The following is a 26988-nucleotide window of genomic DNA, read 5'->3' on the forward strand; positions in this document are numbered from 1 at the left end:
GAGTCTCTGGCTAAAACATGGCTTTAATAATTGATGCCCTGCCATGCGGAGCGACACAATGACTGGATATTAGCTAATGCCACAAAATGCATCCTTCCCTGCTGCCAGCTACCAGCAGACAGGGACAATTTCATGGCAGCTGCACACACACAGACACAGCAGACACTGACACACAACAAATGCGCAACAATAACAATTAAAATGTGAAACTGCAGCAGCAGTACAGCAGCAACAACAATCGAAATTGCCTGGGGAGTGTCCAAGCGGATGAGTGCGAAAGAGAAGTGCAGCTATAATCATACTCTCGTGCTAGTTTGTGGCCTTGGCCTCGCTCACGCCTCTCTGCAGCTCCATCGCTCGTACTTATCTCTCATCTGCTCTACACTCTCCACACTCCACACTGCTACTCTTCGCACTCCGCACATTGGAGACCATAATTATCCAATTGAACAATAAACAGATGCCTGCCAGGCTTGAGTCAATAGACAAAAGCAATGGGAAGCGGGGGTGGAGTGGAGAGAGGATAGTGCCGTGCCTGAGCCTGCCCAGCTGGCAACATTTCAAACTGCAGTTGTGTTGTTACTGCTGCTGCTGTTGTCTCTTCCACTGCAGCTCATTGCAGTTGTTGTTGCTGCTGTCTCTTTCACTACAGTTACTGTTGTTGTTGCTGCTGCCTGCTGCTGCATTTGCTGTTTTGTGGCTATTGTGGGATCGTTGAGAGCGAGTTGCTGGTATGGCAACTGCAACTGTTTTTGCCTCCTGGCTGATGCAGAGTGATGAGAGCTGATAACTGCAGATAACTGTGATTTCCGTTGCTGAGTGTTGCGCTCTCTTTCAATTTTGAACTGCTTGCTGAGTGCTGCGCTCTCTTTTAATTTTGAACTGCTTGCTGTGCTCTCTTTTCTCTTACTCTACGGTTTGACGCCAGTTAACAGTTTGCTTGCATTGAAATGATAACACTAGCTGTCCCTTTTGCACACACTCCTTTTCCCACAGCTTAGCAAGTTCAGGGCTACACGCTAACAGGCTGATCGAGGCAGGGCTGAACAATCAATATTCAGCTGAAAATTGACCAAAATAGTCGCTTAAAAAAGGAATTTCAAATAATAAACAAAAATAACTTGGCATCTCTATGCGAAAGCTCTGGCACGAGTTCAGTTTTGCTGTTGCATCTGCCGACAAGGGTCCAGTGCAGGGATGATGGCAGGGGAGTTACTGTCTGCAGAGTAGTTGTCCTACGATGGACGTCCACTGGGGGCCAAGTCAAGTGGAATAATGTGCCAAAAACGTTTAGACAGCACCCACCGGATGCAGGACAATTGCAGGACTGCTGCTTGGCCATTGCGGCTGTGGCTTGTCTGCCTGAATGGACATGGGTCAGTGACTGGCACTGGCAGTGGAAGGGAATCCTTTGTCTGGCAAATGCACATTTAATGAATATTTATTAACGTTAACTAATTTCAGCTTTTGCTTTTGTTTATCTTTACTTTGCAGGTGCAGCAATGTCCCCAACAACCGCAAGGACTAACCAGCAGCAGCAGCAACAGAAGCAACAGCAGCAGCAGATGTCCGACGAGGAGTTGCAGCGGCAGTAGGCGGAGCCACAACCTTTTTTATACCCGAGATGCGTTTTTGCGGATCGGCAGACACTCAGATAGCAACACACAGATAAAACCCCTGCAAGTCCACACAAAAACACACACAAGGCAATGCCCTCCAACTGCAACTTTTGATGCGAACCGTGCGGCACCCGCTGAGAGGCCCCCGGGAATACCCACTTGACTGATAGTTTAAACTACTACTAAAGTAAACCACACGGAATACGGCAGAACACACAAACAACTTTTAATTATTGTTAAGAACAACAACAACAAAAACAACAACAAACAACAACGATCCGCAAATGCCAAATATGTGTGAAGGCTGAACACATACAACACACGAAACACTGAGAGACCGAGAGACAGAAATACTGAGAATTATACCCAGTAGAAGGCTCAAAAGTTGGGAACAGCAATCACAACTCATCGAAGCATCATCACCATCATCACAATCATGGGCAACAAGTGCTGCAGCAAGCGGCAGGATCAGGAATTGGCTCTGGCCTATCCCACGGGCGGCTACAAGAAGTCCGACTACACCTTTGGCCAGACGCACATCAACAGCGGCAGTGGCGTTGGCGCCGGCGGCCTTGTTCAGAAGCACAACAATGGCGGCTCCCTGGATTCGCGCTACACCCCCGATCCCAATCATCGTGGGCCACTGAAAATTGGCGGCAAGGCAGGCGTTGACATCATTAGGACCCGCACCACACCAAGTGAGTGGAAGTAGAGTGGAGACCTTTGCCCCCATCTAATATTCGTGCATTATCATGCATTCGTAATTAGTTTGGGGCTTTAATTCCCCGATCGGATAGGCGGGGATGGGGTTTACGGATAGGAAGGCAGGTGGTAATTTCTGCTTTTAATTAGCAATTTGACTTTTTGCCTGCCACAGAGATTGGCTTTAACCTTTTGCGGCCTTGTGTTTGCGTATTTATTCGTAATGTGTTTGTTGGCAACCAAACGGAGCAACACCAACACCAACAGCAATCTACTTGCAACAGCCATAATTAGAGTCAGTCCCTCCCTCTCTGGAGGCCCACCCAAGGAAACTCATTTGCGGCATGCGGCAGTGGCAGTGGCAACGCAATTCCCATATTTGCACGGGTAATACGATGACAGTCGTTAACCTTGACCAGCTTCTAGGGTGCGTGCCACAGCAGCGAGCGAAGGGTTACAAACGATAAGCTGGTGGGGGCATCTGGTGCTGAATTAATGCCACTGCAGAGTGGGAAATTGCATAAAACATGACCACATTGTGTGGTTTTTATAGAGTGGGGGAAATTGTATTATAAAAACAGAGTAAAGCGAAAGAAATTCCATCCTTTGACAGCGCCATGTCTGACTTTATGACTTCTGTAGCAAGTGGAAAAGTTATCATTCCAATGCAAAACTTAAATAACAACAGACAATATGTACTCGGGAGGATGAGAAATGCTCTGGGGAATGCACTGACATCTTATGGGTAAATGTACTGCTAGTAGTTTCTACATTCGTTTTATTTTTGAATGGCATATTATTTTGATGTGACCTGTCATGGGGCTTTTCGCTGCTCCCGCTTAGACCTCGCATGCAAACGATTAGCTCTGACAGCAGTTCCTATCCCTGGCATGGCATGGCATAGGCGGGGCCCCCGTTAAAGCCGCTTAGGTCGTGTAAACCCATCAAATGCGCCGAGAGAGGTTGAGTGCTTGGCCAGGGCAGTGATTTGTGCTGCCTCTTTGGGTCTCTGGCTTTGTCAGCACGAGCATTGAAAATTGGAATGGATGAAAATACATGGCCCAATGGAGGGCAGGCAGGCAGGCAGCGAAGTGGCCAAGGCAACAAAAGTCTGTACATGTCGACAACTGCAGTTTATTTATGCGTTCGCCTTGCATTCGGGGCCTAAATCAATTAGCCAAATGCAAGTCAGTGCCAAAATTTGTGGCTTGGCAGCGGCAAAATTAAATTGTTCGGGGCCCCAGAAAGTATGCTATCCAATTTGCATTTGGCACCCTGTCCGCCGCCCCAAAACCCAACACGAACCCCTACTTGAACTCACTAAATTGTAATTAACTTTTGATGGGATGCGACAGGCAGGACAACAAAAATGTAAAAAAGAGCAGCATGAATTTTCCCAATTTGTCGCCATAAATTGCAAATTTACGGCTGCAAATCAAATTTACAGACCCCGACGCCAGACACCCAGAAAATTGCCACTAACTCTCGCTCCATCCACTCTCTCTCTCTCTGTCTCCGTAGCTGGTGTGCCTGGTGTCGTCCTGAAGCGCGTTGTGGTGGCCCTCTACGACTACAAGTCCCGCGATGAATCCGACCTGAGCTTCATGAAGGGCGACCGCATGGAGGTCATCGACGACACCGAGTCCGATTGGTGGCGCGTCGTCAATTTGACTACGCGCCAGGAGGGACTCATACCGCTGAACTTTGTGGCCGAAGAGCGGAGTGTCAACAGCGAAGAGTAAGCATGGGAGAAACCCCTCTCCAAAGTAAACTCCTCTAATCCTGATCCTCTTTATAGCTGGTTCTTTGAGAACGTGCTGCGCAAGGAGGCGGACAAGCTGCTGCTGGCGGAGGAGAATCCACGTGGCACATTCCTGGTGCGCCCCTCCGAACACAATCCCAATGGCTACTCGTTGTCGGTGAAGGACTGGGAGGATGGACGCGGCTACCACGTGAAGCACTATCGCATCAAGCCGCTGGACAATGGCGGCTACTACATAGCCACCAATCAGACATTTCCCTCGCTCCAGGCTCTGGTCATGGCCTACAGCAGTGAGTATTGAGTTCGATAAGAGATTCAAGAGTGGAAGTCATTAATGATTGTTTGCTTTCCTTTCTTGAGAAGAAAATGCCCTCGGCCTGTGTCACATACTGTCGCGTCCCTGCCCCAAGCCCCAGCCACAGATGTGGGATCTGGGGCCAGAGCTGCGAGACAAGTACGAGATACCACGATCGGAGATTCAACTGCTGCGGAAACTGGGACGCGGCAACTTTGGCGAGGTCTTCTATGGCAAGTGGCGCAACAGCATCGATGTGGCGGTCAAGACGCTGCGCGAGGGAACCATGTCCACGGCTGCATTCCTCCAGGAGGCGGCCATCATGAAGAAGTTTCGTCACAATCGCCTGGTGGCACTCTACGCAGTTTGCTCGCAGGTAGGAACTCTCATTAAATTCCCATTCAAACAACTTTCTAACACTCGAATCGAATTCCTTTTGCAGGAGGAGCCCATCTACATTGTGCAGGAGTACATGTCCAAGGGCAGCCTGCTGGACTTTCTACGCGAAGGCGATGGCCGCTACTTGCATTTTGAGGATCTCATTTATATAGCCACGCAGGTGGCCAGCGGCATGGAGTATCTAGAGTCCAAGCTGCTCATCCACCGCGATCTGGCGGCCCGCAATGTTCTCATTGCCGATAATAATGTGGCGAAGATTTGTGATTTCGGACTGGCGCGTGTCATTGCCGACGACGAGTACTGTCCCAAGCAGGGCTCCCGCTTCCCCGTCAAGTGGACGGCGCCCGAGGCCATCATCTACGGCAAGTTCTCGATCAAGTCGGATGTCTGGTCCTACGGCATACTGCTGATGGAGCTGTTCACGTACGGACAGGTGCCCTATCCGGGCATGCACAGTCGCGAGGTGATCGAGAACATCGAGCGCGGCTTCCGTATGCCAAAGCCAACCAATCACTACTTCCCCGACAACATCTACCAGCTGCTGCTGCAGTGCTGGGATGCGGTGCCCGAGAAGCGGCCGACCTTTGAGTTCTTGAATCACTACTTTGAGTCGTTCTCGGTCACGTCCGAGGTGCCGTATCGAGAGGTGCAAGACTAAGAGGAGTACCCAAACACCACACACCACACACACCCCCCACTTCACATAAACACACACGCAAACATACAACACATATATAGTACATAAAGTTATACATATATTATACATTTATATGCATATTTACTATAATTCGTAAGACTTTTTAAAATGGCATCGTTGCATACCAACCAACCAACCAGCAGACATGCAACTAAATGAAACTCTACTCTAAATGTATGTGTTTAAGCGTATTCAAACAACAATTGAGAAAAACAACCAACAGAAAAACCAAACAAAGGCAAAAACACACAAAAAAAGAAACCACAAAATTTTATATTTTACACGCAAAACTATTTTATAATTTATATACCTAAATGTATGTACTATGGAAATAGCAAGTATTTAACTAGTTTTGTAAGCTTAACAAGAAGTGGAAGCGGAAGCAAAAGCAGAAGCTGGGCCGAAGAAAATTGAATTTCTTATCGAATACACAGCAGCCTCTAACGATTTAACGCTAATGCTACTTTAAACGGTCCTTAGGTGCATTTTATGTATAAACAAAAAAGGAAAAACCAAACCAAACCAATCTACAAATCAAACTCAAAACTCTTTGGAACTCCTGCTACTCCGCCCTCTGCTGAATAGATTTTTCCCCCTCTACTTTCCATGTGTACACGCGACTTTATATCGACTAAGCCAAGTATTATTTAACTCAAATCAATCAATCACGACACTTGTGTATTTTGAAATTGTTGCTAAATGATGAAACTCCAATGATGGCATTTACTTATAAGGCGGCCCCACGTCTCCGTCTCCTACTTCCATGTCAACCAGACCTATCTATCTATGAAAGAAACAGACAACAAATATGAATACTATTTTGCTGCTTCCTCCGAGTAGTTGAGAGGCTAAGAAAACAAATTGCATTTTGTACAAATCATTACAAACGGAAAACGCATTTCAGATTCGTTGCTAGCGATTAAACCAATGAATGTTTATAGAGTACATTTAAGTTTATGCCAAAATTATTAATTACTTTTCGTTTTTGTATACTTAAGCACAAGCCACACAAACACACAAAAACACAAAAACACACACGCAATAATTGGGCACTGTCCATGTAGCATAGATCCTGCAAAATCCTGCAGCATTGGCCCGCATTTAGTTCCTCTCTCTCTCTCTCTCTCTCTGTCCAGAACCCGCTGTTCCTTGCGTGTGCAGCAAACCGATCGATCAATAGCCATATGGATAAACTGCTATCTCAAGGGTTTCAACAAAAATGATAGCGTTACTCTATCGATATCAATATCTATCAATCAATCACTTAGCTACACAAATCAAACAAACACACACAGAGATGGATGCACTTGAATTGAGGATGCACTTGATCTAATTTATTTAATATCTTTTGTTATAGTTTTTTAGTTTACCGACTACCGTCTAGCATATCTATATACATATATATATATATATTGTGTTGGCCATTGTGTGCACATTCTGTAGCATAAAACCAAAGTTTAGCATTTCGTATTGAAAGTATACATAAATGTATTTGTAAAGAACTCGAGGCATTTCACACACAGAACAAGAAAAAGAACAACCAATCATTGTATGAAATGGCATTCAAGGTAGGAACCACAACCACAACGGAATCATTGCAGATAATTTACGAGTAATTAATATATTGTTATAATTCAAAGGCAAAACTGAAATTGTTTAGCGTAGTTGATGAATTTTTGTATATAAACTTGACATAAACTGTAGACGTAAAGGCAAATTCAATTGCATAATAATACAATGTGGCAAGAGCAACGGCAGCAACAGCAGCAGCTGGTGGCAGGCGGTGGTACAGGTGGCACGCAAGGCATCAACAAGAACTACAATTTCACAACATTTTTTTATATACAAAATACAGCGGCAATCAAATTGAAAGATTTTCAAAATCGTTAAGCCTCTGCCTGGGTAGACGTGCCGCCTGCAACGCCCCGACCAAGCGTGCTATGCAGTAATTGCATTATAATATTATAAACAACACATAACAAATGAAGGATGAATAATTATAGAACTAACAAATCGAAAGTATCGTTTAATTTGTATAATGGATAGACGAGAAGAGTTCCCGATGCGAATATGCGAGGTATGATATAAAAACTGAAGAATTTAGTTGATGTAAAATGATGATAGAAATGTGTCCGTTGAGTCGGTTTGGTGTGTAATGCATAATAATAATACAATTAACAATGATAATAAATAATAAAATGGAAAAATATGTAATAACTAAATTAATTTGATGGTTTTATTCAGATATTTATTATGAATAAGATTCTTTTTCAGATATTATTAGACAAAATAGCTTAAAACGGCAAATCCTTGTGGTCCTTGAGGTCCTTGGAGGTCTCAAACGATTAATGGGACTCTTCCGCTCACGAGGACATATAGCACGTCCTGGTCGGATGTGGAATAGCCGTAATATAAAAATTATATCCTTGATCCTTGATGTCCTTGATGCCAAAATGATGCAGAAAGATCAGGATAGTTGTCCTGATTACGAAAAGGTGCGGCACGTCCTGATCAGGCAACAAATGGCCAAGATATAGAACAATTACATTTTGAGATTTCAAAAAAACCGCCCAGTTTCATAGCAGCCAGCTCTTGATAGGAAGGAGAAACATAAAAACCAGCTACCTGCTGCTGATTTATGTTCGCCTAGTACTCGGTCCGAAAATTGTCATTTGAGCGAAGCAATTTCAACAGTTGTTGAAGGAAAAAACCAGTGGCGCCCCACGATCATGACGGCCACGGCTGGAACTAAAAAATCGTAGTTCCAGAATTTCCCGCTAACGGTTGGGGGCGCCACTGTTCTTGTTGTTTAATTGTTTGTGGAAATTGCTTCGTTCAAATGGCAATTTTCGGACCGAGTACTAGGCGAACATAAATCAGCAGCAGGTAGCTGGTTTTATGTTTCTCCTTCCTATCAAGAGCTGGCTGCTATTAAACTGGGCGGTTTTTTTGAAATCTCAAAATGTAATTGTTCTATATCTTAGCCATTTGTTGCCTGATCAGGACGTGCCGCACCTTTTCGTAATCAGGACAACTATCCTGATCTTTCTGCATCATTTTGGCATCAAGGACATCAAGGATTAAGGATATAATTTTTATATTATGGCCATTTCACATCCGACCAGGACGTGCTATATGTCCTCGTGAGCGGAAGAGTCCCATGAATCGTTTGAGTCCTCCAAGGACTTCAAGGACCACAAGGATTAGCCGTTTTAAGCTATTTTGTAATATGAAACCCTGACAGTGCCAGCCTGAAAGTATGCCCCACTTTAAAACTAACCCAACCCCAAAAGTATGCTGTGCTTTTTAAACATACCTGATGTGCAGGCAAGAGACCCAAAATAAAACAAAATCATGCAGAATGTTGGGGTTTTTTGCTTTTTTGGATACCAAAAAAGTTGAAATTTTTTATTGTACGGTTTCTTTGTTTATTTTATTATATGTATAGTTGTATATATTATAATGAAATCGTTCCGTTTAAAAATTGTTCAAAGGCAAAATTGTACATAATATGTACGTAAGACATGTGCCATATAGTATATCTGTATATAGATGTATTATTGTTATATTAGGTGTTCGCTTTGTTTCATTAATAAGAATAGTAATGAATCCATAATAATGCAAATACAATATGCACCAATTTTACATACAACGTTCCTAATTGTGTGTACGTCTAACACATCGTTTGGGATCTTTATGTTTTGAGGGAATGTTTTGTTCAGAATAAAATGTCTATTTTTTGTGCGATACGATATAGTATTTCAATATTCTACTACTAATACAAATATGTATATATTTGGTACTCGAATGTATTTATGGAGTATGAATTAGCTATTTAGCAACGATATCTGACTGTCCAATATGTGTATAGAGTTTAGGTCCCTACGTATACTGGGTGAACAGTTTTGGGTGTATTGTTTATTGTATGTACAATAAATTCGTATTACTTTTATTTATTGTTTTGTCGATCGTCCCTCCATAATGGCTACCACCTCTGCAGCTGGAGCAGATGCGACATCCAAAATGGACATCAAATCGGAGTTCGTTTCGGTTGGAATAATCCTAGGTGCACGTAGGACTAACCCAACCATCCATTCGTTTTCGTACACGTTGTGTACATTCTAAATACAAGAATTCAACTATTGTGATTGGTTATTGGAATAGTTTGAAACATTAAGAATGACTTTGGTGCCTGCGGAGACTGGGGACCTTGGCTGGGAGAATACAAAACCAAACCAACCATTTCTAACTATCCGGAAATTTGTTGCAGCAAATTCTCCGTATTCTCAGAACTGGTTGGTTTTAGAATTCTCACGAGCGCGGGCCACAGATCCAGTACAGATCCTTGAAGTCCGAACAACCGAAAAACATAATACATAATAATGTTTAGCTAATCTATGCCAGTTTTAGGATATCCCTACAATATCCTGTTACAATATATAAATAATCTGCTTCAAAAACACTTACAACTAGTGCCCCCTGAACCCATGTACGTCCAGTGTCCAGCCTCAGATCCATGAGTGGCCTTTCCTGGTGCTACATGTTGGTCGGGGGCAGATCTGGGTTTTGTTGCAGTTGCTGTTGCTTGATGTTGCAACTACATCTGCTGTTCGTGGGGGCTGCTGCTGCTGCTGTTGGTTAGCAGCCCCTAAACGCACTTATGGGTCTTACAAACTAGATTTTGATTCCCTGGGAACCCATGAGTCGTCTTACATGGCCGAGGATATCTGCTGCGGCTCCTGCTGCTGTTGATACGGCTGGGCCTGCATTGGTTGCTGCTGCTGCATTGGCGGCTGCTGCTGCTGTTGCTGCTGCTGCAGCGGCGGAGTTTGTTGCGGCTGCAGCTGCTGCTGCTGTTGCTGCGGTTGTTGCATTTGTTGTTGCTGCGCTTGTTGCTGCTGCTGCTGCATCTGCTGGTCTTGAGGCTGCTGGTACATTGGCTGCTGCTGTGGGTACATCGGCTGCTGCTGGTATTGCTGCTGCTGAGGCGGTAGATGCAGTGGAGGCGGCGTATAGCCGAGGGCATCCCTGGCATTGGCCGCCTTCCGCTGGGTGGAGGCTTCATTGGTCTTCAGGAAATACGTTATCAAATCGATGGGCAGGGGGAACACAATCGTCGAGTTCTTTTCCGCAGAAATGGTGTTGAGTGTCTGTCAAAGGAGAGAGCGGAAGTGACAGTCATAGCAATGGGTAGACGAATCACTGCACTCACCTGCAGATACCGAAGCTGAAGGGCAGCCGGCGAGTCGCCAATCACCTCGGATGCCTCACGCAGCGCCCGCGATGCCTTCTGCTCGCCCTCGGCGGCAATGACTTTGGCGCGTGCCTCACGGGCAGCCTCCGCCTCAGCGGCCATGGCGCGTTGCAGTTGCACGGGCAGACGCACGTCCTTGCTGTATTGTTCGAGCAGCCAAGAGAAAAGGAAACGAGATTAGCAGACAGGAAGGATCAAGTGCGCTCGATTTATAACTATAATGCTTCCGGTCTTGGCTCAAAAGTCCTCGGAAAACGCCATTAAAATTATATGAAAAATATCTTAAATATTCGCTGAAATATTCCCGCTTATTTGGTTATTAATGATTGCTGGATTGGCTCTGCTATAAATCGATTGGACCGCATCCCATTTCACTCCCATTTTATTGGCCATTTGGGATAATGATGGACCAGCAGCTGATCTAATGTCATAACACATTTGGCCCCGATACCCATGAGGGTACCTACAGATATTAAATGAAAAATTTACCAACTGTCATAAAATAAAACCATTTATGTAGGACACAACAGCTGGGGGGGAGGAGCCAGCAAGGTAGCAGCCGCAACATGGCCACAACAACAGCAGGAGAGCCGTCAACGCGTCAAGTTGTTGCAGCTGTTGTAACATGGCCAACACACCAGCATAGACATGGTATTGTTGCCACCAGCAGCTATATTGTTGTTCGTTCCATGCACGAGACATTTGACGTGCCGCCCCACGTCACACTTCCCCCTGCGCAAAGCTGAAGCTGACAAAGTAGCCACTTGGCCCGGGCCTGGGCTTGGGCCCCCGCGCGGCCAAATAATAAATTGCCACAACAGGGCATCTGTGACAGCAGACAAAGGGCAGGCAGTGGCAGGCTCCCACAGCCCACTCCCCCACTCCCCCACTCTATGGCTTCTCCATCATTACTGCGATAAAGGAGCAGAGAAAAGTGCCTGGAAAATGGGAGTGTTGTGGCCTTGCCGATGCTATGACAATGCTAATGGAACTGACGTTGGAATGGAATACGGTTGCTCCTGGATGAATGCCTTATAGGCAGAGTGGAATGTGGAAAGGAACCCCAGGGTGAACTTTGCGGTAACTTTGATTGGTAGGTGGAAAAAAAGGCAGAGCCTGAGGTGAAAATTGGATAACTTTTCAGCTGAAATGTAATCACTTTTGGAATAATTGATTAATGGTATGAAATGATGTGCCTGGAGAGCTCTTTTGTAGCAATTAAGTATCTAAAATATAGCTAATAAATATTTTAAATATATTTTCCAAGAGTTGTCAATAAAAAACGACTTCAAACTGTTAAATCTTTTTCTTGAAAGCTCCTCAAATACTCGTATTTGTGTCAGTTTTGCGCCTATCCTCAGGCTCTAGGTTAGTGGAATGAAACCAAAATAAACACTAAACACCACAGTGAGTCCTCGACACACAACCCCTGCCGTTGCGGTGACACTTTTAACTTTCAAAACCAAACTCTTATCTTAACTCTTATGAGCAAAAAGTTTGAGGACAGAGTTCCCCTTTAGAGTGTGTGACAGCTTCGGCTATGGCCGAATATATGTGCGGCAGAACGTTTATAAAAGTTTATTTATATTTTCATAGCTTGACATAGAAACCTTTTCAGGTTGGTCTGTGGCGCAGAAGAGAGAGGGGGAGAGGGGAGCTGTGCTACTTACATTTCAACACGTTCAACTTTGATGCCCCAGGCATCGGTGGCTTCGTCGAGTTGAACCTGTTTGTGATTGGAGGACGGTGGAGCCAGGTGGTTGTTGGTTGGTTGGGGGTTGGGTTGCAGGTTGCAGGTTTGCAGGTTGTTGGATGGATGAGCCGTGTGAGAAATAGCAGTAAAAATACATTAGTTTTTGTTTACACGCGTTTTTCAGGTCGTTAACAGTTTCGTTTCGTTTTGGTTTTGCACCCCCCTCCGCCTCATGGCATTTTTCAGCGCATTGTTTGTGGGTCGCTGCAGCAGCAGCACATCCTTGAAATGGCAAATGGAAAATGGAAAAAGCTGAAAATGCAGCAGCACTTGGCAGCTGCAGCCAAAGGGAGTTGGGGGGCAACTTGGCATTTTGCACATGTTCGACGTGGCTGGCTGCCTGCTCGAGATGTTGCCTGATTTTGAACTATTTTTCATATGGCGCGGAGCATAAATAAATAAAGAGAAAGAGAATAAAGCAGCCACAGCACCCGCTCCCAGCATGCCAGGGCATGCCATAGAATTTGGGTTAAGTTGGCATCTGTGCCCGCTGGCTGCCTGGCGGCTAAGATATGCGGATCAGATCCCCTGCAGCACTTCCCAACCCTCACTCCAGCCTCACTTTTCAATTTTCAGCTATGAAAAAGCGCTTTAGAGTCAGATTATTGTATGCCAGGCACGAAAACTTACAGAGAGGGCGCGAGGCGGGGTGCGACGTGGTGGCATGGCCCTTGGCAGATGCTGAATTTTGCAATTAATATTTAACTGGAGGAAAAACTGTAAGGCTTTAAGGCAGAGTCTGTCTGCTCTGCGGCATAATTAGGAGCCAGCGAGTGGAATGTCATCTGTCAGGGAATCACTGGGAGTTGCTCCTCCCCCGGCTGGCTGCTGACTTTTCTGCCTCTCTGACTGCACTTATCCATCATTGCCGGATTTCCCCAGTTTGTACGTTTGTTTGTTTGTTTGCTTGTCTGTTTGTCTGTTTCGGAGGCCACTAAGTAAATTAGTGGAGGAAGAAGGCTGCTGCTCCGCGGTGCTGTAGGGTCTGGCACTCCTTGTGCACTCCAAGCTGTGGACTTGGTGCGGGGCTTCATGGGGGTCTGAACTCACCTGCATTGTGCCGGAAATCGTCATACGCTCGCTGAGTATCTCATGCAAATGCCGAGTTCCCATTGTGTTTCGTAGAGTAGTCTGTGCCAGTAGTCTGGTCGAATGGTGAGCATTCTCCACGTTCGCTATAGAGACCGTTGCATTTGATACGCGATAGTAAACCACTGCATCCACCGAAACCGTAACGCTATCCTTTGTGAGAACCTACAAGATGCAGTGGGTAGGGACATAGTTTTGCTTTTTTAGCCTTTTGCTCTTCTCTTCTCTCTATTGTTTTTGTTCTTCTTATTGTTTTATTGTTAATTGTGGTTGTTGCCGAACACAACACAAAATAAAATATGCACAAAGAGAGAGAAAAGTATCTTTGCATATACAACAGACAGATACAAAACGAGTGGCTAACGCTAGGGTGTATCTGTATCTGTATCTGTATCTGTGCAGAATTGTGCACTTCTTGGGCCCGAGAGTGATAAAATAGAATGCGAATTGCACTTGACTTGAACGTTGTCGGCTGCCGCCGCTCTTCTCTAATAGAACTAAGTGCAGGGAGTGCAAAAACTTTTGCCATTTCGGAGCAGGACAATGCCAAAACGCGGCACACAGAAGCACACACAAAAGCAGGGGGGAGAGGGGCGGGCTTCCACTTTGATTATTGCATCTATGAGACATGTGCATCTGTGTTGCATTTGCATTTGCATCTGCATATCTGTAGCTGTATTTGCATCTGTATCTATAGCTTTGTGTGTGTGGCAAAAGTCGTGCAAAGTCGTTGCATTCAACGTTGAACTTTATCCAGAGCCCCTCGAGTTATCCTAGCAATTTGCAATTGGCGACGGCGACGGGCGACTGGCGATGTGCGATATAGCGGCTCAAAGTGAAGCGCAACTCAAGAGCTTTGAAGTTACAGTGTATAAGTAAAGTTATTGTACGGCACGTTGGGGTTATGCATGTGTGTGCGTGTGTGTGTGTGTGTGTGTCGGAGGTTCAGGCGCAAATCATAAGCCGAAAAGAAGTAAAACTCAAAAGCGAATCGAAACTCAAACATCAGAAAGGTCTTGGAATTGTTTGCAGAAAATGTTTGTCTTAAATTCTAGCAGGGCGTGTGGGCGGCAGGGTGTAGGGGCGTGGGTTTATGTACACTTAGGGTAGGGTTATCCACACCGCAGGGCAAGTTGACTCGCCTCCGTGGCTCCACCCATTGTCTGTCCGCTGCGCTCCATGAAGCCCAAATCGAATTTTCACATTTTTCGTGTTCTTTTGGCTCTTTGGCCGCACAGGCACAGCCTTCCCCCGCTCATAAGTTGGCTAAACTTATGCCAAAACTATTTACACACTCCCAAATATACGCTGGGGAAAAGTTTCCGCTCCACAGACAAAGCGTTTGACATTTTACGACCTGCCCAAACATTGTTCGGCGTAGTCTAGACCGCTTTTTACGGTGCTCTCCAAAAGGCCCCTAGCCTAGTGGTGTCAATGTTGTTTAGTGTCATCGCTTGTGCTTGAGCAGCTCTCTCTAAGAGCTCTCCTTTGCTCTGCCATTTGCCTCAAACTTTTGGCCTCGCAAATTTCCCAACATTTTAGCCATAAAAATCAGCAGCAGCAGCAATAGAAGTTGAAGACTTGTTGGGCAACACTGCGAATGCTTGATGCGAGAAGTTTTGAAGCTGAGGAAGCCAAAGTGGAGGAGATATGCCTTATGCTAATGTGAAACATCAAGAAGATTGCGCTGTGCATCAGGGAAATAACTCGAGCAGGAACACAGAGGAGAACACGTTTTGGTATTACCCAAAATAACAGCAGATATAAACGTGAAAATTCCAAGATTAAATGTGCATTGTTCTGGCTCCTTTGAGGGGGAAACTTCTTGATTTAATCTTCGCTCCAGCAGTTCCAGCACTCAATGAGAATTTAAGCTGCTGCTAAGGAGAAAGCCAACACCAAATGGTACTGAAGTGTGCACGAAAATCCCAAGAAAATGGAAGAAGAAGTCAAACTGCTGGGGATAACAAAGCTAAGAGTCAAAGGCTTAAAGTTAATTGAACAATCTATGCAGTGTTTTCTGGCAGTTCCCTTATCAAAATGCGAATAATAACTATGTCAAATATCCCGAGTGGCAATCTCCCTTTGCTGTTTGCACATTTGCTTGAAGTTTCTTCATTAGGTTTAAGCAGAATGCACCTTAAATATGCCCCAAACAAACAAATCATCGACAAATTCAATCTTCCCTGCAATTGTGCAGAGCAAACAAAACAAAACCCTGGCCCTACCTGCACATAATCACGGACAGTTCCTTCCACTATGAATAGGAACGAATAAGCAAAAGCCTCTATGCAACCGTCTGTGCACAAACTCTAAATCAATTTGGCTAGAACAATGCACTGGCTTATTATTGCAAACAATAGTCAGTGGGTAGGCTCAGTGGGTGCCTCAGTGGGGTACTCAGTGGGTGGTTGGCTACGTGATTAAAGTGTGTGTGACTCTGTGTGAGTGTCTGCGTGTTTTGGCTTGGATAAGGCGCTTATTGAATGCATTTTATAGTCTGTACCGAGAAATAGAATTCTCTGTGTGTTGGTGTTGCTGTGCATGGCCAGAGGGTGAACACAAAAGACACAAGACAGGAATTTTCATGGTGAAATCATAGAAATGAGAGCGGTAATAGACAGAGAGGAGAGATAGATAGAGATAGATGATATTTATATATGTAAAGAGAGCGAGAATAGCGATAGATGAAATGAAATATTCCATAGACAATGGAACGAGATTTTTATACACTGTAACGCCTAAACTAATGAGTTTTCAATAAACATAATCAAAGTTATTTATTTGTATTACAATTTGCACAGTTTCAGCCTATTCGAATGGGTGTTTGCTGTTGTGTTTTTGCAAATGAAATCAACTGAAAATAGTTCTTTGATTTCTTTGAATATTTGGTAATTGATGCACGGACTACGACAGCGATTCAGAGACTAAGAGAGAGACTTTGTTCTAGTTCTTGTCACTAATTGATGCATCTATTGCCCAGAGTCTAAGCACTCCAAGTCTACAGTTGCTGGGGGGGTTGGGACTGACTCTAGACTGTGTCTAAGCGCGACGTTTTGGCGGGACGGGTGACGGTTCTACGGTTCTGGCTCTTGATTCTGCTCGGTGGAGGAGCCTTCGTGCGGAGCTGCTTGCGGGGGTGTGGCATTATTCCATTTCACAACAGCCTAAACCACGCAAAACACACATAGATGAACTCGACATGGGTTGCTGGCTCGCTCGACAGTTGGCCCCTTTGTGTTCTGGTATCAGATCTACGTACACATATATATGTGTGGATATACCATCGCTCAGCAGATATATCCAGATATATATAGGTATATTCAGTGTCTGTATTTTCTTTCTGTACTCGTTTGCGTTTTACTGGGGCGTGCGTCCACTTTCGCTTGTGCTCAAACAAATCAAATTGTTAACGATTTAATTAGTTCATTTTACAATACAATAATTGTTGTTGTTCTTTTTTTATAGGGGTTTGAGGGTTGGTTTTTGTTGGGTCAAAACTAAAAGCTGTTCATGTGTTAATGTGTGACCATTTTGCTTATGTCTTTGTGTGTTTTGTGTGTGTTTTATGTTGTTGTTAATTGAATGGTTTCCTTGCTCCTTTTGGATTTACTTGAACCTTGGGTTAAGGCCAACATTTAAGAGGATTTTGTTCTGTACTTGTTTGGTTTTTGGTTGGTTTTAAGAAAGCTTTTTAGCATAGACATTTAGATGGAAATATATTTTTGTAAGTATATTCATTTAGCATGCTCTCAAAATTATTCGAACACTTAACCGAACACGGGGTGGGGGTTGGTTTAAGGTGGGGTTTGTAGTGGAGGGTCTTATCAAATAAGTGCATTTTGTTGAATATATTTGTTCTGTTTTGTTCTGAGGGATCTGTTCTGGTTTTGAGTTGTGGGTAAAAACAATCTACACATGGCTCATAAAAACATAATCAGTATACATATATATGTGGTATATATATAGAAAGAGAGAGAGAGAGGTAGAGAGAGAGAGAGATAGGTAGACAGAGAGATAGAGACAGGTATATATAGAGTTATATATAAAGAGAGACAGGTAGAGAGAGAGAGCGTGGGGTACGAGTATGTGGATAGTTATTTAGTTCAGTTTTGTGGCTGCCTAGTGGCAGAAGAGTGAGCAAGACAGACATTAAGATAGACAGTTAGACAGAGAGAGAGAGATAGAGATAGAGAGAGATACACATAGATAGGTTTTTGGGTGTGCAAATTAACGTTAATCTTTGGTTTTTTCTGGGGTTTCAGCAAGACCTAAAGTTATGTGATTTGTAACTGTTTGGGGGCATGGTAGAATGTGTGTCTGCTCTATGTTCTATGCTTGTGTTTGTGCGTAAGTTTGAGGTACATATCTGGGTGTGTTTGTTTGTGTGAGTGCTGCACCCTTCTGTGTTCAGTGAACAAACATTTGACGTTCATTTCAACAGCAACTTTACGCGGCACAAGCTGCGACTGAGTTACGCTGACAGACAAGTGGACAGATACATGGATAGATAGAGATAGATGGAGAGTGAGTGAGAGCGAGCTAGTGGAGTGTGTTGTTTCGTTTTGTGAGTGTAAGAGAGAGATAGAGCCAATGCCTTCTTGAGAGTTTTTTCGAACACCGCACCCGCCCCGCCAATTCGTTTTGCAATTTTTGCATAAGTATTTATTTATTGTAGACATGTTTATGTTTATGTATGTGACTGACAGAGAGAGAGAGAGAGACAGATAGAGTTTTAGAGAATTTTTCAGTTGCATTCCGGCGATTTTTTGGATACTTTTTGATATTTTTGCTTGGTTAGACATTGATTTAGCCATATTTATTGTTGGGTTTTGGTTTGTTGTTTTTCGATTTCTAATTGCAAAAACAATCAGAGCTTTAACTATGCAAATTGTAATAACTTGAAGTTAATGCTTCAAAAAGACATCAAAAACTAAATACATTTACGGATTACCATACCAAGAGGATTCCAACAAAAAGAACACAACAAATGGACAAATAAAACGAAATGAAATGACACATTAAAGTGGGATTTTGGCTGAGTGTTTTGAGTGAATTTGTGTCGTGTTTTGGGGCAGTGGTTGGGTGGTATGTGGGGCACATCTATAACCCATCGTGAGGGGCCATTGCAGTGGCCTTCATGCAGAACAGAAACGGAAACTGAAACTCAAATTGCAAAACCGAGGAACAAGAGAACGCTGACGGAAATCGCAAATATGCATAAAGAACCGACACAAAAAGGGGGAAAAAAGAAAACCCAAAGAAGGAAAAAAACGAATAAAGAACTGCATTGTAATATTTGATTTTTGTGGGTGTCTGTCTGTGTGTGTGTGTGGGTGACGTCAGCAAAAGATGTTGAAATTCCAAACAGTAGTTACCGCTATATCGCAGCATCGCAATCGATCTTAAATTCAGTTTGCCATTTGGCTGCTGAATTTTCTGCTGCTCTTTTGTTAATATATTTCATATTGGGTTCGGGGGCCTTTCTTCTTTCACTTTATGCAACAATGAAATATGTACACAGGTAACAGAAAATATGAAAAATGGATGGCAGAATGGGTGGCTGTTGGGGTGGCAGATAAGAGATCAAATAAGTGAAGCCAAAGGGAGGAAGCCTTTCGCTGCCCGCAAAAAATTCCCCAAAAATAAATGGAGCGAGCCACGAGTATCTTTTGTGTGTGTGTGTGGTGGGCGGGGGATGTGTGGCTGTGTGTGTGTGTGTGGTGTAAGTGCTGATGGTAATGCTGTGTGGGTGGAGTGGAAATGCTGTTGCTGGTGGTCATGTGGTTGAGTGCACCGTTACCATGGCAATAATAATAAAAATCTGCAACATTGTACGAGTACGGGGTGGGGGTTGATACCATACAAAAGTATTTAAATATATATAGAATTTATATGGCAAAAGACTACCAACAACAACAACAACAACAACGAGAGTGGAGAGAGTAGCGTAGAGACAGAGGGAAGTTGCTGGTGTGTATATTGGTGTGTGATAAATGTGTGTGAGCTGCTGGTGGCTGTGGTTCTGTTGTGCCTGCCAGTGCAGTGGTCCATTAGGACGGATGCACACCCTCTGGCCACAACAAAAATTAAACCAAAATGAAAGAAAACCGAAAAAATACTCAGGGAGAAATGACTACAACTTGGAGTAAGGCAAAGGAGCAAATTAAATAAACTATCAGCCAAAGAAAGTGAATAAAATACATACAAATGTATGTAATATGTATGTAGTATGTATGTAAAATGTAGATATAAATGTTGTGGTAATACAAGTGGTGAAACTCAGTGGCTTCTGTTTGGTTGTTTGGGGCTGGGCATAGATACATTAACAGATACAGATAAAGATAGACATAGATAGAGATAGAGATATAGATGGTAGATTTATGTGTGTAGTTAGACATGTAGATAGAGATACGTTTACATAGAGAGGAAGAAGACAAATAGACAGAGAGAGAGAGAGAGAGACAGCGAGACTGCAGCAGGAAGAAAAACGCAACGAAAAAAGGGGGAAAAAGCCAAAGCCAACTGTTAAAAACCCAAAAAAAACGAACGTAAACGTCGTGACATGCGACGACAACAGCAACAACAACAAGAACAACAACAACAATGTGTACAACAACCAGAAAGAGAGAGAGATAGAGAGAGGGTGGGAGGAAGACGTCAAAAAGAAAGGGTGGTGGGGGATGGGGGAGGGGAAATAGTCAAAAGAAGGAAAGACACAGAGAGACACGGAGCAACAACGTTGCGTATGCGTAATTCACGCTCCAGTTGCATAGACTCTTTATGTGTGTGTGTGTGTGTGCATTGGTGTAGCGTGTATTAGTGTGCTGTGTGCTGTCAGCAGAATCCACACAACAATTCACAACACATTCCGACCATGTTCCGTTGCTGCTTCTCGCTCTGCTCGCTCTTGCGGCGGATCCCACCAACAGATTCTGCTCTTTCTGTGTGTGTATCTGTGTGTGTTCTGTATCTGTGTGCGTGTCGAGTGTCTTTTCTCTTTTGCACCAGAAACAAAAACGAAAAAGTGCTTTTGGTGTTAACAAAAGTGTTTGCTGGAATAACTTGTGGCTGCAGCTAAAAGTTTAATTGGTTTCTGCTTTACTTCGTTTTTAACATCGTTTTAGCTTGTCAAGTGTGTGTGGTGTGTGTCTGTGTGTGTAGTTTTTGGGGGGTTCTTGGGTTTCGGGGTGTTTTTAAAGTACATAAATAAAATTTGCATCGTTATTGCTTGGACAACACAAGAACAACGACAACAACAATATCACAAAAAAAAGAGAGCAGCAGCCGCAGCCGCAAAATGGTTGCTGCAACTGCCACAGGGGCAGGGCAGGACAGGGCAGGGCAGCACTTACCTCCTGTGGGGGCACATCGTAGGTGCGGGTACGCAAATCCACACGTGCATACGAGTCGATGCAGGGCAGGATGAAGAAGATGCCTGCAATTGTGGCCAAGATGCATTAAACGCTTGTTACAGAGGGCGAAAGGCAGTGTGGGAGAGGGTGTCCGGGGTGCTGCCATGGGTGCCACGGGAAAACTTTTGCATAATCTCTTCCTGCCTGTCTCCACCCACACGGAATGGGAGCAGCATGCGGCAGCCGAGCAGCTGCCACGGCAAAGAGTCAGCACACACACACGGCCCAGAGGCGGCGCTAATTTGGAGCAAGTGCAGCAATTAACACAAATTCGTCGGCACTAAAGTTTGCATGGCATCGTTACCCGGTTACCCCGTTACCCACTCACCAGTTACCCCACACTGCCTTCCTTTCTGCGGCAGCTGCACTCACCTGGACCCTTGGCACCGCCCTGCATGAGACGACCCAAACGGAAGATAACCGCCCGCTCGTACTCCTGCACCACCTGCAACGTGGATGTGGAGTGTGAAGTAAAACAAATGGAAAGTGTCAGAGCAGCAGAGAAGGTCGTGAAATATAGAAATTTACAGAATCTAAATCGAAATCTGGCAGCAGAACTCGGCACTTACCTTGAAGCAAACGAAGAGGCTGAAGGGCAGCGTCATTATCACCAATGCCACGGAGAGAAAGATGAGAAGCTTGCCGCATGTTGAGGCCTTGTCGCTGATCTCCTCATCCGCTGTGAGAGAACGTGAAAAGAAATTGCACTTAAACTCGGTATACTCGGGGGGTATGGATGGATATACACACAGCGGGTACTCGTGGGGGGTGGGGCTGGGCAACATTGGCATCAAGTGCTCAAAGCAAATGCTGCAAATTAAGGCTTAAGTTCACAAATTTCGTTTCGTTTCACAATTCGTTCCATTCGTTTTTCGTTTTTCGTTTTTCTTTGTTTGTTGCTGTTGCTGTTTTTATTCTTTTGCATGAGTAATGCATAAAATGTGTTTTATTCTCAACAAAAAGGGAGACAAGCGTCCGCGTGGCGCATACAAAAATCGCAGACTGAATGTCGGTGGAAAAATACAGAGAGTGGGTGGGTATGGGGGAGTGGTTCGCCTGCCTTAAAGTTGAAGCCAAAAAATAGAGTTTTGTAGTTTGTAGTCTGTGTCCAGAGATGTGAGAATTGTGGTTGTTGTGTTTGGCAACAAGTCGCCCATTCTGCCTATTGATACTTGAGGCCCCGCGCACCTCCACGCCTCGCCTGCTCGTAAAAGTCCAAAAATGTTGTGTGGCAGGAAGGATATATTCATACATATATATTTTAAGCATACTTGGGGGGCGGCCCATAGAGGGGGAGGGGGTTAAAAAAACATTGAAAAATACATCGAAGCACAAACACAAACAAGGAGAGAGATAGTTAGAGTTAGAGTTAGAGAGAGATGTACGATTATTATAACAATTATAGATATAATAAAATGAAATGTTTTGCTATCAAATATTAGTCATAGATAGTTTTTAGTTGTTGTTTTTAGTTATAGATAGTTGGAAGTTTAGAAGTTATAGTAGAAGATGGAACAATTGCTGTGTGTGTGTGTGTGTGTAGGTGTGTGTCTGTGTATGTGGGAATATGTGGGAATCTTTTTTTGTTCTTTTTCAAATTTTTTTCATTTTTGTTTTATTTTTTTTGTTTGGTTTTTCTGTTGCTTTGGGGGTTGGAACTTGGTTCTTTGGGTTTTTTCATGTCCAAATTTGTGCGACTTACAATAGAGAAATCCGTGGGAATGTTTTGCTTGTGTATCTGCAAGAATACGATAAATCGAATAACAAAGAGTAATTAATCGGGAGTCGGTTGGCTGGATCGCAGCTCCTCAGCTCAGAGCACCAATTCGTTGTGGGATTTGTCGCTGTCGCTGGGAGCTGATTGTTTGATTGGTTGATTGACTGACTGATTGGTTGGTTCTTGGTTCTTGGTTCTTGGTGTCGCTCCCCTTATTTCGTTTCAGTGTTGAGAGTGTACTGAGAAGTGATCCTGCGATCTACATAGCCATAGAAGGTTACATGCCAGACATGCAGCGGGTTGTGGGTGTGGGTGTGGGTTGGGGTGGGGTGGGCTGGGGTATGGGGTTCATGCACAAACTAAACGCAACTCAAAAGAAAGACACAAAACTACAACCAAAGGCGTAAAATCATAAATTATTCATGCCACACATTTAAATGGTATTTACTGTCAGTGCCACTGCAGCATTGGGGGGCATGCCACACGCTGCAACGCTGGCAATTAGCGGAGCGCGGTTTGCTTTTGCTTTTGCATTTTCAGTTTCAGTTTCAATTACAGTTCATCGCAAAGTTGCCACAATGCCAACACCCAGCCAGCCGCCACAACGACGTCAGCAAAGTGTTTTTAACGAGCTGCCACACACAGGCACACACACACACACACACACACACACAGATATGCACACCCACACAGTCATGGACATGAAAAGGCGACACTGGTAAAAGGAAAAAGTTTCGAGGCAAAACGGAATGGAACCGCTGGCTAAGCCAACAAGCTGCCAAACAACCTCTTAGCCACAGCCACAGAGCAGCAGCAGCAGCAGCCGCAGCAGCAGCAAGGGAAAAAAACTTTTATATTGGAATTGATTTCGAAATAATTGCGATTGAGATGTGCCCTGCGTAGGAGAAGGCAGAGGAGTCGCCTTGAGGCGGCACCTTAATAGATTTATAGCTAAATTGCGCTCCATTAAAAGAGAGAAATGGAAATTGGCAGCCACTCAGATGGCGAGCGATGCTGAAGATAGCCGAGAGCACGGACTCGGACTGCTGCTGCAATTAGGTGAATGGAAGCAATGGCTGTGGAATTAATTATTTTCACCTGCTGCCCGGCCCGGGACCGAGCTGAGTCCGTGCCTGTGCCTGTGCCTCGCTGCCTGACCTGATTCCTCTGTGGATTGAATCAACCATTAATAATTGAAGCAAGTTGTCTTTCTGCCTGCCCCCGGAGTATTTGCGTGTTTTATTTGCTTGCTTGAGGCTTGATTTTCTCTGCTTTTAATGAATTGTTGTTACAGGACAGCACAACACAGAAAAGAGTGCTAAATATATGCCTGGAATCTGTGTGGGGGGGTGGCGGCGGGAAAACAATGTGTGGTCATAATTTTTTAATGACCTGCCAACGGCTGTTGGACAGCAGTTCTCTACCTCTACCAGCTCAACACTCGCTCTCTCTCTCCGACTCCCTCTCTCTGCCTCCTCGACCCCTTTTTCCACCCTCACAGACCGAACAATATCAACGCATACGTCAGCAGCAGCCAGCCAGCAGCAGCCCCTGGCAAAAGCTTTGCTCGGAAAATGGGTCAAACTGCTGTTGCTGGGGGAACGGGCAGGGCACAGAGCCACTGTGAGTCCTGTTTCTGGTGTCTGGATCTGCTTGTAGGACTGCCACTGCCACTGCTGCTGCTGTTTCCTTTCTTTATATGTTTAAGTAATTTTTGATTGAATTTTGCATGCGAAATGCGCAGAGCACAGGCAGCAAGCAGCGAGCGGAGGCCCTAACGCTTTTTTAAGCTGGCAGATTATGTGCTGGCAGCGGCGACTAATGAAGAGATTACGAACGTCAGCGGGGCTATATGTACAGCTCCAACCTGGCTGTATATTTTCTCCTGGCATATATATAAAAATGCTGCTAGATACACACACAAGCAATCAGGCACACAATCACAATCATTCTCTCTCTCTCTCTCAGTCAGAATTTTGTGAACTAAAAAAAAAGAGCTGAAGAAATCCGTTTCGATCGTTTTTTTGTGGGTGAATATTTGGAAACAAAAATAGATGTAAAATAGATGTAACATTCACAAGCGATGAGCCTGCGGAGCGATGCAGAAGCAGAGATTTGATTTTAGATTTTCGATTTTCGATTTAAGATTTTAGTTTTGAGATTTTTGTGGCGGCTCTAAGTGAATTTTGTTGGCCTTAAAATATATATTTTTTCTTTGCAGTTTGTTGAATGAAAAATGTGGCCTGGATCGGCACCGCCGCGGGTGTCGGGGTGACCGTGCAACAAGTTCAGCCAACGCTCAGTTTTCCCTCTCTCAGGCTATATGTCAGTATGTGCAACACCAAGTTCCTATGCGAACTGTGTGCGAAACTCCCAGATGCTCACCTCGTCGCGCCTCGGCCCGATGGATGGCCTGCTGCTGCTGCGATTGCTGCATCAGCGCATGATGTCCGACGGGCAGCTGCAACTGCTGCTGCTGTTGCACTTGAATTTGCTGCTGTTGCTGCTGCTGCTGCTGCTGTGGTGCCTGCTGCTGCTGTTGGTGGTTCTCCCGCTCCCGTATCTGCGGCTGCTGCTGCTGCATGCTGGACTGCTGCTGCTGCTGCTGCTGCGGTGGCGGCTGCGTTGGGTGTTGCATCATGGGGCCCGTGGATGGGGACGAGGCCTGATGGTGATTGTGCTGCTGATGCAGCTGATCCCGATCCCGATCCCGATCCCTATCCCGATCCCGCTGATCGATGGGCGGTGGAGCTGCGGCGGCTGGCGGTGCCGGTGGGGCAAAGGTGCTCGTGCTCGCCGTCATCGTCATGCGCGGCGGCTGCTGGTGTCGCTGCTGCTGCTGCTGCTGATGATGGTCCATGTCCATCATCGAGTCGGGCATCAGGCCGCGTTCGCAAAACGACGCCAGTGCGGCGGCTGGTTCTGGCTGCTGCTGTGCGTCAATCAGTGCGATTTCTTGCCACTTGGCTGCTCGTACTCCTCGTACTCGTGCTCCTACTCCTGCTGAGGTCAGTCTTCCATTTGAACACACTAAATGAGTCTGGTAGTGGCGGGCAGCATCATCATTATCATCAGCATCGACATCCTCGCCATCCCGGCGATGCTTTTCCTTGGGAGCAACCACAACTATATGTACACAGCCACACACAGGGACACACTCACTGGCACTGGCACTGGCACTAACACGAATACATAAATTCACACACCACTGAGAGGAGAGCTAGTTGCCCTAGCACTTTCTTCACACTCTCAACTGCTGCTGCTGCTGCTGCCGCTGCTGCTGCTGGGTCCATTTCCCTTCTGCCGTTGCGCTGCTTCTGAGTCTCTGTCGCTGCTTTGATTCCTGGTTTTCCTTTGCTGCTTGGCTGCTGTTCGAAGTGTTGCTGCCGCCTGGGCCTCGCTCAGAATCCAACTGAAAGTGCGCCGCCAGCGAGCATCCTTTTATATACAAGGCAGCCAGCACAGGAGGCCTGTCCAAAGCTCTTTCGCACGCAGCGGCGGGGAGAGCGGAGAGCGGAGAGCGTACGCGCTGGACCAACCGGAGCAACTTTCTTATCAGGCGGGTGTCGATGCCTCATTACTCTACGTGCGAATCCGAAACGATCAAAGAGCTTTCCATTCGGCTGCAGCAGGCAGCAGGCAGCCGCCAGCATCCACTCTCCCAGATGCAGTTCGTGTCCTCGTGGCTGGCTGCTTCCCCGCCAGCTTTCAGCTTTTCCAGCTTGCACTGACCTTGCGCATTGTGCGCCACATTGGGACATCCCGGCAGGAACTTCAGGAACGAAGAAGCTTTCACGCTGCGACTGGGGGGCGAAGCTTTTACGCAGGGGAACTGCGTGCAAGAGAGAGAGCGGGAGAGAGCAGCTCAGAGAGCGAGAGTTTTAGTTCGCCTGAGAGCAACTGTACTAAAAAGCCAAAGAGTGGAAGCCATTCGTGCCGAGCAGCCCAACGACTGTCGATGAGTGTTCGAGCTGCCATTTGCCACCTTCCCCCCACAGGTAGGTGGAGGCAGGCAGGTGTACAGGTGACAAACCTAATTTATGACACCATCAACGAGCAACAGTCGTGGCTCACACACAGAACACAACACCCAAGTGCCCACCCACCGATTGTAGTCAGACAAGAGACTCTCTTCCACTTTTGGTGTTTTTTTGTGTTTGCCAACTGGCGTGGAATGATATGAGCCGCCTATTCATGCACATCCTGACTCTCTCTCTCTCTCTCTCTCTCTCTCTCTCTCTGCTGTGTGTGTGTCTGCTTGTGGCATGCTTGGATGCGAATCTCTA

At 45.3% G+C, this 26988-nt stretch overlaps 2 protein-coding genes across 3 annotated transcripts; one reads left to right on the top strand and one right to left on the bottom strand.

The window, feature by feature from the left end:
* Positions 1-570: 570 nt before the first annotated feature.
* On the bottom strand, positions 571-26094 carry LOC117895853 (band 7 protein AGAP004871). Its single transcript, XM_034803819.1, has 10 exons — positions 25088-26094; positions 22688-22723; positions 21555-21664; positions 21358-21430; positions 20926-21008; positions 13532-13735; positions 12399-12454; positions 10687-10867; positions 10415-10624; positions 571-594 (listed from the first exon to the last, which is right to left on the bottom strand). Exons 1-10 carry the CDS (start codon positions 25581-25583, stop codon positions 580-582), a joined length of 1464 nt encoding a protein of 487 aa, XP_034659710.1. The 5' UTR covers positions 25584-26094; the 3' UTR covers positions 571-579.
* Positions 1596-6357, top strand: LOC117895850 (tyrosine-protein kinase Src64B). 2 transcript variants are annotated; one of them, XM_034803814.1, is made up of 5 exons: positions 1596-2317; positions 3843-4059; positions 4120-4373; positions 4444-4754; positions 4821-6357. In XM_034803814.1, exons 1-5 carry the CDS (start codon positions 2056-2058, stop codon positions 5433-5435), a joined length of 1659 nt encoding a protein of 552 aa, XP_034659705.1. In that variant the 5' UTR covers positions 1596-2055; the 3' UTR covers positions 5436-6357. The 2 variants fall into 2 exon arrangements, with proteins under 2 accessions (XP_034659705.1, XP_034659706.1); XM_034803815.1 differs by having other exon boundaries at positions 1597-2317; positions 4447-4754.
* Positions 26095-26988: the final 894 nt, after the last annotated feature.

This window comes from Drosophila subobscura, chromosome J (genome assembly GCF_008121235.1).
Source record: "Drosophila subobscura isolate 14011-0131.10 chromosome J, UCBerk_Dsub_1.0, whole genome shotgun sequence".
NCBI lineage: Eukaryota > Metazoa > Arthropoda > Insecta > Diptera > Drosophilidae > Drosophila > Drosophila subobscura.

What these genes read in the sequence shown, in the direction of transcription:
- LOC117895850 (XM_034803814.1), top strand. Translation starts at nt 2,056, where the DNA reads ATGGGCAACAAGTGCTGCAGCAAGCGGCAGGATCAGGAATTGGCTCTG. An exon ending in CGGAGTGTCAACAGCGAAGA is followed by an intron (nt 4,060 to 4,119) that starts GTAAGCATGGGA and finishes TCCTCTTTATAG; the next exon opens with CTGGTTCTTTGAGAACGTGC. An exon ending in TCTACGCAGTTTGCTCGCAG is followed by an intron (nt 4,755 to 4,820) that starts GTAGGAACTCTC and finishes TTCCTTTTGCAG; the next exon opens with GAGGAGCCCATCTACATTGT.
- LOC117895853 (XM_034803819.1), bottom strand. Translation starts at nt 25,583, where the DNA reads ATGCCCGACTCGATGATGGACATGGACCATCATCAGCAGCAGCAGCAG. An exon ending in TTCCCACGGATTTCTCTATT is followed by an intron (nt 21,665 to 22,687) that starts GTAAGTCGCACA and finishes GTTCTCTCACAG; the next exon opens with CGGATGAGGAGATCAGCGAC. An exon ending in CGATTTCCGGCACAATGCAG is followed by an intron (nt 12,455 to 13,531) that starts GTGAGTTCAGAC and finishes AATCACAAACAG; the next exon opens with GTTCAACTCGACGAAGCCAC.